Source organism: Brachycentrus maculatus, unplaced genomic scaffold (genome assembly GCF_059751285.1).
Source record: "Brachycentrus maculatus isolate JH-2025_06_01 unplaced genomic scaffold, ASM5975128v1 h1tg000277l, whole genome shotgun sequence".
Taxonomy (NCBI): Eukaryota; Metazoa; Arthropoda; class Insecta; order Trichoptera; family Brachycentridae; genus Brachycentrus; species Brachycentrus maculatus.
In genome coordinates, this window is record NW_028281028.1 from 343,091 (window position 1) to 362,557 (window position 19,467).

The 19,467-nt window shown below is 35.8% G+C and overlaps 1 protein-coding gene across 9 annotated transcripts in view; it reads right to left on the minus strand.

Moving 5' to 3' along the window:
• Nucleotides 1-15,709: 15,709 nt before the first annotated feature.
• The window catches only part of LOC148305208 (serine/threonine-protein kinase minibrain-like), a 100,226-nt gene continuing 96,468 nt past the window's right edge, over nt 15,710-19,467 (minus strand). For 6 of the 9 annotated variants that reach the window (XM_088267061.1, XM_088267058.1, XM_088267059.1 and 3 more), the window contains exon 12: nt 15,710-18,684. In XM_088267061.1, the coding sequence (XP_088123187.1) occupies nt 18,464-18,684 (221 nt within the window). In that variant the 3' untranslated portion in view covers nt 15,710-18,463. The remainder of the gene's footprint in view (nt 18,685-19,467) is intronic. The other 3 variants (XR_015838226.1, XR_015838224.1, XR_015838225.1) reach the window with 1 other exon arrangement.

Genomic DNA, 19,467 nt, shown 5'->3' on the forward strand with positions numbered 1-19,467 from the left:
CACGAAAGCACAGAAGAGTTTCTGATTTTTAGCCAAAAACTTTTCCGTCAGCATTCGTAGTGCAAAAATTTGATCTGTGCAACCTCTTCCACTCATAAAAGCACCTTGCACATCCCAAATCCGTTCTTTCGTCACCATTCTAACTTTTTCAATTATAATCTTACTATAGAGTTTACCGACAGAGCTTAGCAGGCTTATCGCCCTATAATTCCCACACTCTGCGCGAGATCCCTTTCCCTTGAATAGAGGCATGATTACTGCCCTTCTCCAATCCAGAGGTGTGTATCCTTCCTCAAGACACAGGTTAAATAGTCTGTGAATCCATGTGAGGGTGGTCAGTCCACCACATTTTACAAACTCTATAGCAATATTATCATACCCAACAGCCTTACCGTTCCGCATTAATTTTAAGGCATTCGTTATTCCTGACATACTTATCTCACATACCATACCGTCACTCACCCTTGCCTCTATGGGTGTCTCGGTGGAGACATTGCCGTTACTTTCATAAATTTCCATAAAGTATTCTTTCCATCTTTCTTTCACTTCACTTTCATTCGTCAATATTTTTCCATCATTTGATTTGATAACTTTCATACCTCCATTTTCAGTCTCATTTTTTGCGTTCTTTACCTCTTTCCAGAAAAGCTTAATGTTTTCTTGAAAGTGGGTTGACATTTTCATACCTTCTTCTCTCTTTAGACGATCTTTCCGTTCTTTTACTCCCATTTTCACTTTTCTCTTACATTCTTTATACCGATCTTTCATTATTTTAAAAAGTTCACTCTTAACATCGTTAACTGCTAACATATTTAGCCAAGCATTCTTCTTCTCAGAGACAAGTCCTTTCATGCCCTCATCCCACCATGCATCTCCTTTTTTTCTACCTTGGATCGCAACTCCACATACACTCTTTGCTGACTCATACATACACGATTTGATGTGCTCCCAGGTATCGTCTACATTCATATCCATAATCCTTACATTCAATCTTTCATTCACTTCCCTTTCATACGACTTACTTACATTCTCGACTTGTAGTTTTTCAACTTTGACTCTAGATGAAACCGGAACAGTTTTGTTCCTGGACCGCCATCCACGGAACAGAATTACTCTCGATACGACGAGGAAATGGTCCGACTCCATTTCAGCCCCTCTAAATACTCTCGTATCGATTGTATTTCTCCTCAATCTCGAGTCAACAACAACATAATCGATTATGGTCCTTTCATTCCCTCTCTCCCACGTATACTGATGGATCCCCTTGTGATCGAAAAAAGTATTCGAAATAAAGAGGTTCCATTCCAGACACAACTCGAGCAGACTATTCCCATTACCATTCGTTCTGTTATCACCAAACATACCTAAGGCTGATTCGAAGCCATCCCTCCGAGTGCCTACCCATCCGTTAAAATCACCTGCTAGAATCACTCTTTCATTCGATCTTCTATTCGTCAGCACTTCTCTTACACTCTCCCAGAACTCTCGTTTCACATCCTCAGAAGATGAGTTCACAGGAGCATACCCTATTACGATAAGGATACTCGTGACTCCAATCTTGAAGGAGATCCACATGAGCCTGGCACTTATACATTTGTATTCTTTCATACACTCTACCATTCTTGGGGATAGTAGCGCCGCGACGCCCTGACTCGCCCGCTCTGTGTCCTGTACTCCAGACCACAGAACAAGCGTGTCATTATGCTCCAACGTGCCACTTCCCCTTTTCATGCATTCGCTTACACACACAATGTCTAGAGCTTTGCTCTTCATACTTTCGCACAACTCATTCATCTTCTTATCCATTCCTCCTCGGATATTCCAAGCGCCTATGCGGCATTCCATCCTCAGAATATTAAATATATTTAAAAAAAAATAAACGTTCAGAGCTTGTTTGTTATTCGTGGACACGTAATTTTGAAAACTTGAACATATGGGCCGTTTTTCGTATCCTGTCCAATTTAACCCTGCTCCGGGGGTTTGAGAAGTAGACATTGAATAATATGATACATTAGCTCACCTGAGTTCAACTAAATATTGATGGCGCATGACAAACTGTTTCTCTCTTTGCTGAAGCGTGTAGCCTCCTTGCCCTACCAATCTGCGTCATGTAGGCATCTACATACATACCCCTACACCACACATGCCTAATATAGACCATATTTACAAACTTTCAAGTTACCTGTATCGTTTGAAATCTTTTTTTACGAATTTATTTTTATTTAGACGGGATAATCGATAGCCCGCAAATTAATTTCGTTTAAACCAATGTAAAATCTAACGTATTTGATTTTTTTAAACTTAAACACCGTTTTAACATTGAAAAAAATAAGTGTTCTTCTAAATATATGTATGGTTTTGAAAAGAAAATAGTTATTGAAAGGTATTGGAAAGCTGTCCCACCGCATTCCCAGATCTGATCAGAAGCATCTAAGCTTCCCGACAGACTTTCTCTTGCAAAGCAATTTAATCTTTTTTTTGGTTTATGAACTAAGTTGCATAATTTATAGAAAATATGAAACACAATTATATCCCGATTTTACTGTGAATTCACATTTAAAAGCTATGCCTGTCACTGCCAATTTAAATAAATAAAAGTTTGTAAAACCACCACCAAATTTTCTAGAAGTGCCCCATTGAAAGGTAAGGAGTTAAAAAATGTTATAAAAATATTTTTTCAATTTGTATTCTTAAATATGCGCTAACGACACGTAAGACTTTGTACATTTGAGAATACATCCTCAATTAAACATTGTAAAGTATATTTATTATTCCTTACCCAAACTTTACAAAAGATGGTAGAGAGGCTACTTTAAAATGGGCTTCAAACTTTAAAAAAATCACAAATAAAATACATTTACAACATTTTGAGTGTGTCCAAATACTTGTTCACAAATCTGGATATCTTTGTTTATACTTTGGATATTTTTTACATTTTTGACATCTCAAAATTGATAAAGATGAATATAGATGTCAGGTATGTATTTACAGGGATTGTAAATTAATATATTAAAGGCTAGTTAAGTGATCACTTTACACACGTGCAACTTTCACCATTCTACCCATGATTGATAACCCATGATTAATAAAATTTAAAATCATGTTTTCAAGCGTTTCCCAGTATGTAAAATAATCCGGTCAGGATCTTGAATACATATATGTGTATTGTGTATGTATATATATATATATATATATATATATATATATATATATATATATATATATATATTTATATATGTATATATATATATATATATATATATATATATATATATATATATATATATATATATATATATATATATATAAATATAATTATTTATTTATTTAAAATGTTGTACATATTTATCAAATAATGATTTTGGTAAACACTTACCGTCATAAATATAATCTCTATGTACCTACTTTAAATCTACATTATAAGATACGAATCTGGGTTTTTCGACACATTTCTTGTTTAAAAAAATCTAGCGGCAAAATCTCTATAACTGATTGATTATTCTGTCTGTTTTATCAACATTTCCCAATCAACACAATTATTGTAATAATAAATTGATAAATTTATATCTTATTTTAAATTTATTATAATGTTGACCTGTTTCGAAGCGTATAGCTTCTTCCATAAGACTTACGCTATCTGCGGGAAGGGTAATTTTACCTTTTCACTCGACTCGTCTTAAATTGCTTGCAGGTTATTTTTACACATGACTTTTGTGGCATCTTTTGATCTCTGATATGGTTAAATCTTATCACTTCTTTTCAGAGATGTTTATCTCTATTATGAGCGCGAATCCGCCCGCAGACAGTGTGTTAATTAGACCTGAGGATAAATCTGTTTGCTTCGCATCCGGAGGACAATATAGGTACATAATTAGTTGGTATTAAGATAAATGGTAATTTTATTAAAGTTATTTTAAATATTATAAATACGTAGAAATAACCTTGAAAAAAGAGCTGTTTGCTTTGAAACCGGTCGACACTACAATAAAATTATAATAACATATATAGAGATTTTATAACAAAATTATTTTATTTGTATGATATTTTACAATTTAAATATTTGAAATAATTGATCATGCCTACTTTTCTTTCTTCCTCTGCCTCTATTATGGTCCAAATACCTCATTATTTACCATACTTTCTTCGCTCATTCGATTCACACGCCCAAACCATTTGAATATCTGAATTAGGGAAAAAGTTAAATAGGGTGACTTAGTATCTACCCGCTATGAACCGGTTATGGTACACATTTAAATTTTATTACCTTTGAAAGGGGACTCCTTCGTTCATACTGACATCATAATAATGTACGAGTGTAAAAGATGAAAACTGGGGCAAGATTTTAAACGGAGGGTAAGTGGTGACCAGTGGCATGGTCCAGCCAGCTTCACGTGATCTTTTATCACCTGAGGGGTGAATCATAATACATTTTTGTAAGTACGTACAATGCTCTGACCTTTATTCTTTGACTCGTCTCATTTAGGATGAATGTGTATTTGAACCCGATAGCTATTGGTGTCATAGGTGAGTTCGTGAGATTAAATCTGGGTTAAAAAGGCGTTGACACGGATGCTGAATATGTATAATATGTGGCTACTAACCATAGTATAATAATAAATACAAGGGGGCTTAATATGTTATCAGATGCAGGTAATTTTTGACGATCGAAAGAACTTTGATTATTATGCAATAAAGTTGCACAACCTGCTTCCATTTTACATAAATTTCAATAAATAAAAAACTTGATATAATGAGTTATTCATAAATGGATAATATAAGTGGATAGATCTGAAATAGATCGCATTATCGGCCATATCGTTTTTTTTATTGCATGACATAAACATGAAACATTAAAATCTTAAATGATTTACGGAGTTTGTGGAAGTTTTTAGTAAGGGAATGTAATTAATTATGAGTATTTTAATGTTTTTAATGTTTTAGAATTTAATAAACCCTGATTATGACAAGTAATAATGGTAATAAATGGATAAGTTCCATTTGAAAATTAATGCCGCCAAAACAAAATCAATGATCGTTGAAAAAGAGCAATCTGACCTCCATCCAACAATACTTCTCGAAAATAGAGTAATTCAACAGTTGGATCAATTCTGTTATCTGGGTAGCACGCTAACATATAACAATAAATGTACCCTAGACATAAAAAAGAGGATAACGCTAGCCAAGCAAACTTTTATGAAAAAGTACAGCCTCCTATCAAACAAACATTTAAAAATTGAAGTAAGAAAAGGATTCATAAAGGCTTTTGTTTGGAGTGTTTTGTTGTATGGGTGTGAAACCTGGACCATCCAAAAGTACGAAAAAGACCGGCTTGAAGCATTTGAGATGTGGGTTTGGAGGAAGATGACCAAGACATCATGGGTCGTAAGGAAGTCCAACGAAAAGGTGTTGCAGGACGTAAAAGAAAGAAGAGAGCTTTTAAATCATATTTTGAAGAGGAAGGCCAAGCTAATAGGGCACTCAATTAGACATAGCACCTTTCTTAGCAACATCTTCGAAGGAAGAATCTTGGGAAAACGAACAAGAGGCCGCCCAAGAACTTCATACTTCCAGGATTTGAAGCGGCTCATGGACGTCTCCTCCTATTCGCAGCTCAAGAGGATGGCGACTGACAGAGACAAGTGGCTGACACTACAAGGCGCTGCCTTTAGAAGATGATGATGATGATGACAAGGTTCTTGTCGAAACCGGTAGGTTAAAGTGTACTGATAATAAAAAAGTGGTTAAATCAAAGTTGTTAAATTTTATAAAGTTTGTAAAATGTGCCACACAAATTTTTCTGCGAAAAACATTCAAGAAATACATTTTAAACCAATTTTTAATACATGGTAAACCATTTTATTTCACGTAGTTTTATAAATAAATCTTGTAAAATGTAACCTCGGCAAAACTCAGTGATAATTATAATTTATTATTATATGCTTGATGCAATAATTAAAATAAAATATATGTATACATAATTGGTTTTAAAAAATTGTAGTTGTAATGTATGTATGTAAAGAAGTTTAAAAAAGAAAAGAAAAATATAATTGAAATGAGTAAAACTTCATTTTTAAATTTAATCTAAAAGCCGAATAAGGGACGTCTTTCAATTGAGAAATCATCACTTCAATCGCTCTCGAGGTGGTAGTATTAAGAAAATGGCGTTTTATAAATTATATAATATTTTATTACGATTATTTTGTTTCTGACCAGCTAAATGTCAGTCCAATCTCCACACACGATCAAATAGATTGAAAAAATACAAACACTTACTAATTTATGAAAATATATGATCGTAAGCAATCCCGATGCAAATTTGTACCTTTTGTATGCGAGGCGCACATCGGGTTGACAGATTGCAAATCCAGTGGTCGGCAAACCGCGGCTCGCGGTGTTACAATAATATAACAATTTACTGAACGGTAACAATGTTATAAATTTACAGATTTTATGTTTTTAATCTTCAAAACATTATGTATACAGTGGTTCTTTGTTAGATCGTTTGTAAAGATTTTTCTTCCTACAACTGGTATGGTTGTATTTTTATCAAGTAATTTACTGTGAACGAATTTAAAAGGTACATTTTTTAAACAATTTGGCGAGTTTTAAATTAGCTACTTTGAAGATGTCATATCGCTCACTCCTTTCAACAACGTCATGTATCAAAAAACTAAATATCAAGCCACTTATTGAACTTTTTACTGTGCAACAAATCTTTTTAGGCGAAACCTGAAGGTTTTTTCTCCATTTGAAACATATTTACTATATTCAAAAAAATAATAAAAAAATGTATTTTCTTCAAAATGCAAAAACAACACTTTCTGCCCTGTAGCGGGTAAATATTAAGTTAAAAATATGTCGCTTTTGCTGGGATATAGTACATTTTCTGGGCATTCCGAAAACATGCATAACTGAAAAACGACGATTTTTGATATAGGACGTTATTGAAAGGAGTGAGCGATATAAGGGCTTAATGTAGAAGAAGTTAATTGAAGTTTATATAATTAATAAACAGTGTGTCTACCTATATAGTTTTATAATTATAATAATACAATTTGACTTGGACTTGAGCTTTGATCTTTCCCTTTTCCCCTTTTCCTCCCTCCCGTCCCTCTTCCAGATATTTTCACAAATTTACCAATGTGAAATTTGGTAATTGAAATAGTAAAAGTACTTATTTTGTTTAACTCATTTATGTGAATTACATGATTGATGTAACTACATATTCTGTAAAATTCCCAAAAAAAGTAATAAATTTGGCTCTCGGTAGAAACCTTTTCCGTCGTATTTTGGATATTTTGCTCTTTTAACAAATGAATTTGCCAACCACTACAATTGTCCATAATTTTCTTTAGGTTTAAAAAAGTTTCTCTTAACCGCACTGTGTGCAACTTGAAGAGAGGCATGTAACTTTTAATTGCCTCTTAAGTATGTATAATGAGGCATAGGTACTTTTTAAGTGCATTATACTGAGCCCAGTCAATCTTACGTATCAAACATCCCGCTTGAAAATTGAGGTGCCTATGTATCCAATTTAAAGTTTTAATTAAGGAGTGAATGTGAGCAAACATCAACAGTATTTGTACGGGCTATTTTTCCTAGTACCCTAAAGCAGTGGTTCTTAACCGTGTTGTAGGTATCGAACCCCACCAGTTTCATATATATTCATATATTATGTTTCATATATCGCTCACTCTTTTCAAGAACGTCATAAAACAAAAAACTTGATTTTTCAGGAGAACGTTTTAAAGATGAAAAATATAATACAATTTATTAAAAATAAATATCAAGACACTTATTGAAATTTTTACTGTGCAACAGATTTTTTTAGGTAAAACCTGAAGGTTTTTTTTTTCCATTTGAAAAATCTTTAGTACTTAAAAAACAAAAATTAAACAATATCTTTTCTTCAAAATGCAAAAACAACATTTTCTGCCCTGTAGCGGGGAAATATTAAGTTAAAAATATGCCTCTTTTGCTGGGATATAGTACATTTTCTAGGCATTCCGAAAACATGCTCAACTGAAAATTGACGATTTTTGATTTTTGACGTTCTTGAAAGGAGTGAGCGATAGCGCGTTCACCCTTAATTGGAAAAAAAATATTACTAGATTGATTGTATATTCCTTTCAAATAATATACTAGATCTATTGGATAAATCAATATATCGTACGTTGTACCATTTTTCATAATATTTGATATATTATTTTCAAATAATATACTAGATCTATTGGAAAAATGAATATATCGTATGTCGTACCATTTTTCATAATATTTTATATATTCTGTTCAAATAATATGCTATATTTATTGGATAAATGAATATGTCATTATTTATAAAAATAATTAAACAATACATTTTCTTCAAAATGCAAAAACAACATTTTCTGCCCTGTAGCAGGTAAATATGAAGTTAAAAATAGGCCTCTTTTGCTGGGATATAGTACATTTTCTGGGCATTCCGAAAACATGCACAACTGAAAATTGACGATTTTTGATTTATGACGTTCTTGAAAGGAGTGAGCGATATGTCGTACCATTTTTCATAATATTTTATATATTCTTTTCAAATAATATACTAGATCTATTGGGTAAATAAATATATCATATGTCATATCATTTTTCATAATATCGAGTGTTTCACCTCTGCCAAACCCAGGAGACTGACTCACCGAACCCCTGAGGTTCGATTGAACCCAGGTTAAGAACCACTGCTTTACACAAACTTGTGTAAATGTACTCGTATGTTCAAATTGCTCACTTCTTCTTAACTAATACTACCTATTATTCGTTCCCCAAAGAGCCATCCTGAGATCCTTCAGTTAAATCATTCTCATCCAAAATAATACTTACATCAGCCTTCTTCTTGTGTCCAGTATTGAACAAAGACCTCCCTCTTGGACTTCCACAGTTCTGTTGGACGCGACTCTCTTCCAGTGCAAGCCCGCCACTTTCTTAATGTCATCGGACCATCTTGTCTGGGGCCTACCCACGCTTCTGCGTCCTGTTCTAGGCCTCCAGTCAAGCACCAAAAATAATACATTCTGAGAACCAATAATCTGAAGTGCTGGACTAAAAGCCTTGTCTCGAAGTAAGTAACAATTTATGTTCAAGAATTCAAGAAATATTCATTTTCAATTGTTTGTAATGTATTTTTCACATATAGAAAGGGATTTCTAACTACCCTACCTGCAGACAAGCCTCTAAAATAGAGTATATGCGGGTTATTCCTTTAAAAATAAAAATAAATTAAAGTACCATTCAAAAATTTGCAAAACAATGTCTAACCTAGAGAGGAGCTGCAATGCTAAAAAATTGTGACTTCGTTTCTTCAAAGCAATGTTCGATTGAAATCAGGCTATTGATGGCTACCATCGGTTCTTTAAAATTAAAAAATCATTCTGGCACAGTTAATTGCGATGTCCGATTCAATTTCATCCTTTTGTTTTGCTCTTCTTCTGCGCTTTTTCTTTCACAAGTTACTATAGGGATCCATATCGCGGCTTCACATGTTAGCCAATGCTATTGAATGTATAGATTTATTTAATGTATTGTTATCCACCTTGAAGTCTATACTTTCTCAGCATTTCTTCTCCATGTTATAATGGATAAATTTAAACGTTGTGTTTCACTCAACGTTTAAACGGATCTGCGATGCGAAGTGATGGGGCAAATGAACAAAGCTGCAGCCATCTCAGGATGCCTGAAAAATGCTATATGGAAAAACCCTGAGATGAAGATCGGCAGCAAGATCAAGATCAACAAAACTTGTGTCCGACCCATCATGACGTATGGAGTCGAAAGTAGAGCAGACACCGCTGCCACAAAAAACGCGCTTAGAGTGTCAAAAATGAAGACTCTGAGAAGCATAACAGGCAAGAGTCTTCGAGATAGAATCAGAAATGCCAGGACCAGGGAATATGCGAGATCGAAGATGTCGTTAGGTGGGGAAGGCAACGAAGGAGACAATGGTATGCGCATGTGAGGAGAATGGAACCATCCTGACTCCCCCACATCGCACTGCACGGCCAACCCCGTGGTAGACGACTCGCGGGCAGACCACCAAAGAGATGGGTCGATAGCTGGGAATCGACGTCGCAGGAGGCTAATCCCTCTTAAAAACAGGCCGCAAGGCCTATAATAAGAAGAAGAAGAAGTGTTTCACTCTCTCTCGCTTCTTGCTGATGGTGTGTGAAGGAGACATGTGAGACATTTACCAGTGCTTACTATTTATTATTTTATTATTATTTTATGTTTAAGACTTTTTGTTTCTCTTTTAGTGTATTCATTAGTGTATTTTTATATTAGATATTGTATACATGTATTATGTTAAAGGCATTACCCATTCAATAAATAAATAAATAACAGAATGTTGAGTAGGAAATGGAATGACTGAGCATTTTCTGAAATGCCTTGGCACTGTTTCGTGTCTGTCCGCTGTGTTGGTGGGAGTTGTGGAGGCGGTTGTATACCAGCCAACGTCGGGTCGAAATCGGATCTTGCAGACTAACTGAACTCACTAACTACTAATTCCTTTCACTGCCTACACAGGGGCACTTCTAATGACTTTTTTTTATTTACAACATTTTGAAAAAAAATAAAATAATAATAATAATAATAATACTTTTTTTTTATAATCTTATAAATATGAGGTCAAGGGATCTTTTTATTTATTTTTATTTTTATTTTTTATAATTTTTTTTATTTATTTGGGATTTTTACAGCCACAACAAAACAATGTACAACAACTAACAAATCTACAGCCAATTACAAAAATCCACCAATAATGTTATTCTTATGAAAGTAATGTTGGTTGGGGTGAGTGTGTGTGTGTGTGTATAGTACCTATTCCATGGAAGTGTGAACATACATCATACAACAAACAGGGATTGTAAATACATAGTAGGCTTGCATCCCTTATGTCACTGCGACCATATAAGGTCTATTGTGACCTATGGTCTATGTGAGTAATTGTGGTTTTACAAACTCATGTTTATTAAGATTGGTAGTGACAGGGATTTTAAACGCTGTTAAATTAAGCTTTTACCACCAAGACTGGTCGTGAGCTACATGACTCATGTAGGTCTTGAGAGTGAGCTATGATACAAAGGAAGGTTACAATAGACCTAATATGGTCGCAGTATCATAAGGGATGCAAAATTCCTTGACTTCATAATAAATAATAAAACTAAATAATGTGGTAGAGGACATTTTGAGTGTGTCCAAATACCCGTTCACAAATCTGGTTTATCTCCAATTAAAGGAGTTATTTTTCATATTATTTTTTGACATCTCAAAATAGATGAATAAGAATATCACAATAGATGTCTCTAGTGATTCAAGCACAATGTTTTGAAATTGGATCATATATAAAGAACTTCCAAGAATTTTATTAGTGTGGTTGTCAATCATGGGTAGAATTGAATCATGTGAAACCAGCCCATGATGGTAGTAAGCCCCGTAAATGCCCAGACTTCCATATTCGTCTTCATCTATGTTGAGATGTCAAAAAATAATAGTAGAGAGGATATGGTTGATGAAAAGCGTGATAAATAAAAGACAGGTTTGATTTAATTTTACTTTTATTAACAAAGAGCCGGTATGAATGAATGAATGACATTTAAGTTACTCAATTTGTGGGGCGCATAGGTGTGCAGGTGTGGCGTGGCCGCGCTTGTCAGGAGCTGAAGTCATTCTGAGGGCACTTGGGCCGGTCTCGCTGCGAGGGTGGGACTGCGGGAGGCGGGATGACAGAGCCGGGACCGCCAGACGTGGCCACGCCGCCCCAGCACACCTACGGGCCGCCTTCAACATGAACTATGTACACATATAACCTATAATTTATTAGGTTACGCCAAATGATTTCACCAATTTACGATGGCCAAACTTCTTTTGTATTTTAATTTAGATATACAATTATATGTATGGAGAGAATAACATATTTTTTTTGTCAAATATTAGTAAATTTGCATTTAATTAAAATATATACAGAGGTATATAGTGTACCCAAGAGTGGAGATGGAAAGCAAGTAAGGAAGTAGAGAAGCGCGGCACTGGTTGGGTCACTATACACTAGCGTCGGCAGTCCGGGAGTCCGGGAGTCCGGGGAGTCCCTATTCCGGCCGACAGGGAGTGATGAACACATTTGTATACTATTGCTAGTGGCGACGAGTGAGCTGATGGCGATGTCGCTAACCGAGGATGCTCTACTTAATATTCAACAGGCAGAATTCCTCAACTATCCGTAACGAGGTAACGCGAGAATAAACATTTACTTTTCGTATACAAGTCAGATCACATGGTGCCCACTGTAACGTGTCATTTTGTATATTGAATATCGAGAAGGGAATCATAAACGGGTACATAATACAAAAACGTAACAAATAAACGAGGGTGAGAATCCAATAAAAAAATATCCCTATCGTACATATTTACAAATAAGTCGGATATAAAATAATCGAGACAATCTAATCGCCATGAGCTCAGTCCGATTTGACATCCAAATAATAAATATTCTCCCGTGAATTCTAAAGTACAATCTCAAACCGAAATTCTTAGGCATGCAAGTGGCAAAATATGTTACAAAAATATGGAGAATCACACCCGGAAGTCAAAGTCGCCCCATTCCGCGATCGCACTCCTCCCGCGGCCGTGCGGCCCTGCGAGCGCCGCCGCCGCGGGCCTCAGCGTCGCTCCGCCCAAATTAACTATAATTCGCTAAATACAATTACCCTCTATGCGAGAATCATCCCGAGGAAATAATTCGTCGCTTGCTGTATACACCTTTACAACAACCACAAAACTTTACAATTACTTATAGTTTCGCCTTACTCTAGCTCTGGCGCGTTCCCTTCCCGGATGCAGACGGGACTGCCTGGGGTGATATCGCGGAACATGATGTGTTGCCGATATGGCACCTGAAGGATAGTTTAAGGTGTTCTCGCACCGGCTAGTCACCCCCGAGGGCATGCATCGCGCGCGACTTGTCTTTAAACATTTTGGCTGTACAAAAGATAATATATAAAATTGTAAACTTTATATCTCTACATTCTTATTTCAAAATATCAGTGTAAACATATAAAATGTATCGGGGTCCGGATACGCGCGGAAAGAGCGGACAAAGTCTGCGTAAGAAAGGGAGTCGCGGTCACTAGGCAACTAGCTACGTCGGACCAGACTGAAAACCGACACAGCGGAGCTTTGTATGAAGGATACCTTACCTTTCAGACTTTCCCGTACAATGTAATCACTTAAATTTCACTTTATTGTTACATATAAATAAACATATTTATACAATGCGAGTCTCTTATATACTACACTCTCACTAACTAATCGTTTAATTTGTATTCAGATTTACTAATTGTTTTAGGTTTAGTTCATATAAAAGTATAATCCGTGAGCGGGTATCGGCAATAGCTGCGATACGCAGTCAGTGTCTCGATTACACGACGTCATACGCCACGTGTACAATCCTCCGCGTCCCGCGCCCGACAGTGTCCTGTCCACAGTCAGTCGGCGGATAATCATAAATAAATAACATGTAACTTCCCCGCACAACGTGCGTTCACACCGCCGCAGACAAAACAGAGCTAAATATACATAAAACCGTCCGCGATTATTCATTACGGAAAACAAAACACCCAAAAATTATTCCTAAATGTTACAAATCCGTTTCGCAAATCTAGCTTCGGCCGTAACAAAAGTATCTAATTATTCGAGATTAAAAATGTATTTAACGTATATTCTCCTAAATCACAGACACTCTCCGTCGGCACTGCGAACCGAGTTCCGGAGCGTGGGCCCCGGGAACACGGCGCACGTGCCATGAAGCGATGAAAAGAGAAAACCGACGCCAAATAACGTCCAAATGTGTCGAATAAATAATTTTCCTAACGTAAACACCCACCGTCTGTAAACTATTCGGTTCAATTGTATGAAAATTGGTACAAATTCAGGCAAATATGAAATATTACAAAAAATCTCCGCACCACATACTCTTCGGGATTCTGTCCAATCGGCTTGAGTGGCTCGTTTCGTGAGCAGTCTTTACCAATACTCTGGAGCAAATTTGTCTGATATGCCTACTAAATATATACGACAGAGCTGGCATTATTTAGAACTTAGAATGTGACATATTTTACACTAGAACTACACTAACATATCTCTGGGTTCATGTCATCGAAGATACTTTATCTATCAGTAAAATTATTAGTATGATTGACATCTTGTATCGCTATTAAATTTAGTAACAGTCCAAAATGTTGTCTAACAAAAAAAAATTTAGATTATGAAATTTTACAAAATAAAGTGATGATAGATGTTTAATATAACGTCAAAGAAAAGTAAACAAATTGCCGCTCCAAGATATCAGAAAAGACAACTCACAAAGTACATGGTCAATAAAAACAGTATATATCGGTTTCAGATTTGCAACCTAACATGTCAAAAACATTAACATTACCAGTGCTAAAAAAAAGTCAACGCACTAAACAGCGTCAACTAACACGTGATTTAAGGCAGTAAGTCTTTATAATAACTATAAATTTAGTTGTTTTGTACATATTTATTGTCCTTATCCACACCCGATGGCATGTAGGACTGCCTTCACTTGATGTAGTTTATGTGATCAATCTTACAACTGAGATAAAGGATCGGAAAAAAAATTGGGTCGACCCAATCGAAAACTAAATCCAAGACCTAATGCGTGGAATCCACGTGCTAACCACTGTGTACATTATAGAGGCACTTTGCTGATTGTTGCTGATGAATATAAACAAAATTATCCATATTAATAAGTCAATAATTCTTTTAAAATATATACATTGTCAAATGAAAGGTATTTCTCGCAACAGCGAGAGCCGTCAGTGTCAAAAATTAGTAATAATACAAAAAAAACACAGAGATGAAATGTCGAAAATTTGAATCGTATTCATAATATTTTTTACACATGAGGATGCAGATCTGCTATGACTACCTACACTGTACTGTAATACAAAACTACACGTCAAAAAAATGTCAACTGCGACAATGACTCTAATACTTCGACAACAAAAAATCTAAATTTCTGATATTAAAATATCCAGACGTTAAAGTTATGCAGAAATCATAGTGATTATACGGAGCCCGTATGTGGAAAAAAGTATCATTGCAAAATACCGTAGTAAATATTGTAGTCGTACAAGAGAAAGTGACCAACTACCAAAACGTAAAATGTTCAGGAGGGCCATTTAAGTCACTTTTGCTTGGCAAGAAAATAAACACGAATGCAGCTAGTCTTTTTTAACACGTCAATATATTATACTTCCAAGTTTAAAATCCTTTGAGATTTTTTCAGGGCAAAATTAAGCTAGTAAGATATCAAATAGTCAAAGATCACGTTTTTGTAAAACAATGCACTTGGTCACTTTCTCCTGTATGACTACGATATATCAATTAATATCTCTTACTGTTTTCAGTAATGTCATTTATTTAGTTCGCCTCCTCAATTGTGGTCAATATCAAATTAATATTAACCCAGAACTGGTACTCAAAGCTTAGGACTGGTCATAGGTCTTTGCGAGATAAATGATAAAGTTAACATTACATAAATTAGATACAACCCCATGAAAACCAAATGAGGAACGGAAGCTTTTAATTTGATGCCATAATCTGCAGATAGAACTTGGAACATATATTTTGGCATATGAATAGATATACCAGAAAAGAAAAGTTTTTTTTTTTTCAATATATCAGCATTTGAACAATAATCATCTTTTTCTGCGTATGGGCTCATTTGCTGAATTTCCTTTTAATTTTTTACACTTGAAGTACTAGATACACACGCTCATATTAGCACAAAAGCATGCTATTTTTGAGCAATTGCTACTTAGTAGCATATGTGTACGCACTTTGCTAGAAATAAGCATACTCATTTTTGCATGCATGTTGCATGTGCTCTGAGCAAGTCTGAACAGGTTTGCTTATGAGCATTCTAGTATCGACGTATGCAAATGAGCATGCTTATTTCAAGCAAATGCAGAGAGTATGCTCGCCTTAAGCATGCTCATAAGCATGCTTAATTAGTAGCATGTGTATCTGTACCTTGTAAGATGTCATCATTGTGTACAGTAAAAGCTCCATATTTGAGAGCACAAAATTGTTAAAAAAAGGTTGAAATCGCTTTTACCAAGTGTGGAGGTGGCTGCTGTCACATGACTGATCTACGGTACAAATAGACTTCGTCCGCCTCTGTAGTACAGTGGTTAGTGCATTTGGCTACCATGCTATAGGTCCCGGGTTCAATTCTCGGGGGGGAACAAAATAAATATCAGTGATTTTTCACTCAGTATCTAATTAATATCCCCCCGAAATCAGGACTCATTACCTTGCCTTGGCGTAATCAATGAACGAGATAACACCGCGTCGATACGACGCAGTGCCCTATGTACCATTAGGTGCGGATAAGGGTTAGAAGAGAAGAAAAAATGCATTTAAAAACACCAGAGAAACGAGACATTAAACCTTCGAGTTTTTAAGGCTTGCAACATAACAAAATGTTAATATTTTAAACCTATAAATGCTGATTTTTGGTAAGAAATTCATAATAAACTTGGAAAGATTACATATTTTTATTATACTCCTTAGTATGCTATAGTTACAGTCACATTCGCTTAGTGTTTGTGATTTTCCTGTTCCTCATGAATGTTCTAAATGACGGAATTTATTGTACAAAAAAACCTACAGATTCTGAATCTATCAAAATCTAAGAATACAAGTACCAAAAATGACACTGGCACGGCAGTAATCTCACCACAGAATATCGACTGCTGAATCTCAAAATCACATAGCCAAAAAGCCAAAAATGCAATTTCTAACCTTCAAAATGATGTTTCGATGAAGCACTTTCCATCTTGCGATATAATATTATATTAACAGTATTATTACAGCATTAACTGAAAAATGTTCCCTATTTACAACATTATCCCGGGATAAAAAATCAATTTCATTTTCGGAAATCATTTTGACATTCAGAAGTCGATATGTGACTTCTCAATTATACTATAGTTTGATATTTCACTACAAAAGGCTCAGGCACCGAGTTCTCACCGTATTCCGTTTGGTATCCGAAATTAGTCAATAGCGGCCTTTAGTGCTATCTATAGCTTGGTAAGGTGCGTTCAACTTATGAAAAAGTGCCACACGCTTCACAACGCAAGCAATGTGTACGTTACTTCCTTGAGTCACGACAACACAATTTCAGAATTCCAGAAGGAAAGAAAAAACTTTATGGAAAATACGGTAGAACCTCAACTATCGGAATTTTTCAATATACGGATTACACCGAAACATCTCAGTGAAATCCGTGATGATCCTATGAGGTGATTCGAGATACAGATGAGAAAAAAAACAGTTTTGGATAAAAACCTATACTTGATCTATTATTGAGGAGATTTACATACAGAGTTCCTGTTATCGACTGGTTAGTAATCACTTCAAGTAAAATTTTTTGTATTTAATACACTTAATGTAACAATTATTATCCTACCCATAATGGATCTCCATACCACTAAATTTTCAAAACATCTATATACACATATCGGTAGAGGTTTCATAAGGTTTCTGCTCAAATTGCTTTATTAAAAATCCAACAGATGGCAATAATGTTTACGGGCTCATCTTAATTCCCATTAGCTTCAGAATAGAGGTTCTACTGCGCATATGGAAAGATGTAATGTTGACCTATTTTCCATGGTGTTTTGTATGAAATTAACATATTTTTTGCACTGCTGATAATAAAGGACGATTCTGATTGTGTTTTATTGAGGTTATTATACCGTGGTGAATGCATGATTTTTGACACGTGTCATTTTTTACATATTAAATCAAACGTAACACATCACCTCGATGATGGTTCCAGTAATGGTGGCTGAGACTTCGGTACGTAGGACTTTCGTCATACAACAACCCAAAAAACAAATCAGCACCTGAACACCCACAATAAATAAAGGAAATTCAACTATATGTGGAGGTCCTCACTAAAAAGTTACATTTTCAATATTGCACAAAAAATCATTTAAATGCAAATCTGTTATGTTCACTGTATTCTATCGAAATCTTAATTAAAGTTGCGACAAAACGTGACAAATCCTGTGTTAAACCAATATGAAATCATTAAATCGCACCAAAACGTAACAATTTTACAAGGTAGAATTCCTGATAACATAAAATCACTTAAAATGGAAATGTAAAATTTTGGTGAGGACCTCCACATATGTAGAAAGATTAAACAAAAAAACCTTTGTTTTTTAATCGAGTCACAGTAAAAGAAAAATAAAAAGTTCTTGGACCATATCATATCAAAATAGTGTAGAAACGGAATTGAGAGTATTCTATTTGCGCAATAAACCGCGTACGTCTAGGGGCCGCCGATTCGTCCGGTGGAACAGGGCCACGTGTCCGCACGTCAAGCGCGGGTGGGGGGGTCTCAGTGGATGGCGACGGGGCTCTGCTGCACGCACACGCCCACCATGGGGCTGTCGGGCTGCGGGGCGGCGGGGTGCGCGGGGTGCGGCGCGTCGGGCGCGGGCGCGTCCAGCGGGCGCGGCAGGTAGCGCGGTCGCAGCGAGTGCGGGTGCGCGTGCGGGAAGCGCGCCGGCTCGCACTCCATGGCCGCGCCTTCCGTGCGCACTCGCACCATGTTGAGGCCTGCGGGACAATGCACACCGTCATTGGACACATTATCGTTCGTAACATTTTGAGTGAGTCCAAATATTCCTTAAAAAACTTCCATTCATTTACGAAATGGTCAATGCGGTATCATCTGCGACTCTCTTATTCTAAGGCACTTCTTATTCTTATTATGAGGCACTGAATCTTTACCAGCAATGTTATCTAGCAATTTTGAGATTTCTACATCTTATAAGGCACTGAATCTTTACCAGCAATGTTATCTAGCAATTTCGAGTCTACTTTCATCCTTCTTTTGCCAAGTATTTGAAATACTTGATCATTAACCCTTACTGGTCCAATGTCGAATCTCATTCGACATCGGTTTTTTCCTCTTAGGCCCCATGTTGGATGTTATTCAACATTTTTTTCATCATTAGTACATATTATTTATTTAAATTCCAAGCTTACATTTTTGTCACTCGTATCTATTACAACAGTATGTGAAGCAGAGGACAAATGATTATTTTCCAATTAGAATGCAACTGTGTACCTAGATTATTTTTTTTTAATTTTGGGGGACCGGAAGGGGTTAACAACATTTTGAGTGTGTCCAAATACTTGTTCACAAATCTGGATTATCTCCAATTATAGGAGTTATTTTTCATATTATTTTTTGTCATCTCAACATAGATGAATGGGGCTTACGACTGCGATAGGCTGATTTAAGTGATCACTTTACACATGTGTAACATTCACCAATTCTCATTCTAGTTGGATGTAAATGCCACGCGAAGTTCCTGATATCACCGCAACGTGAAT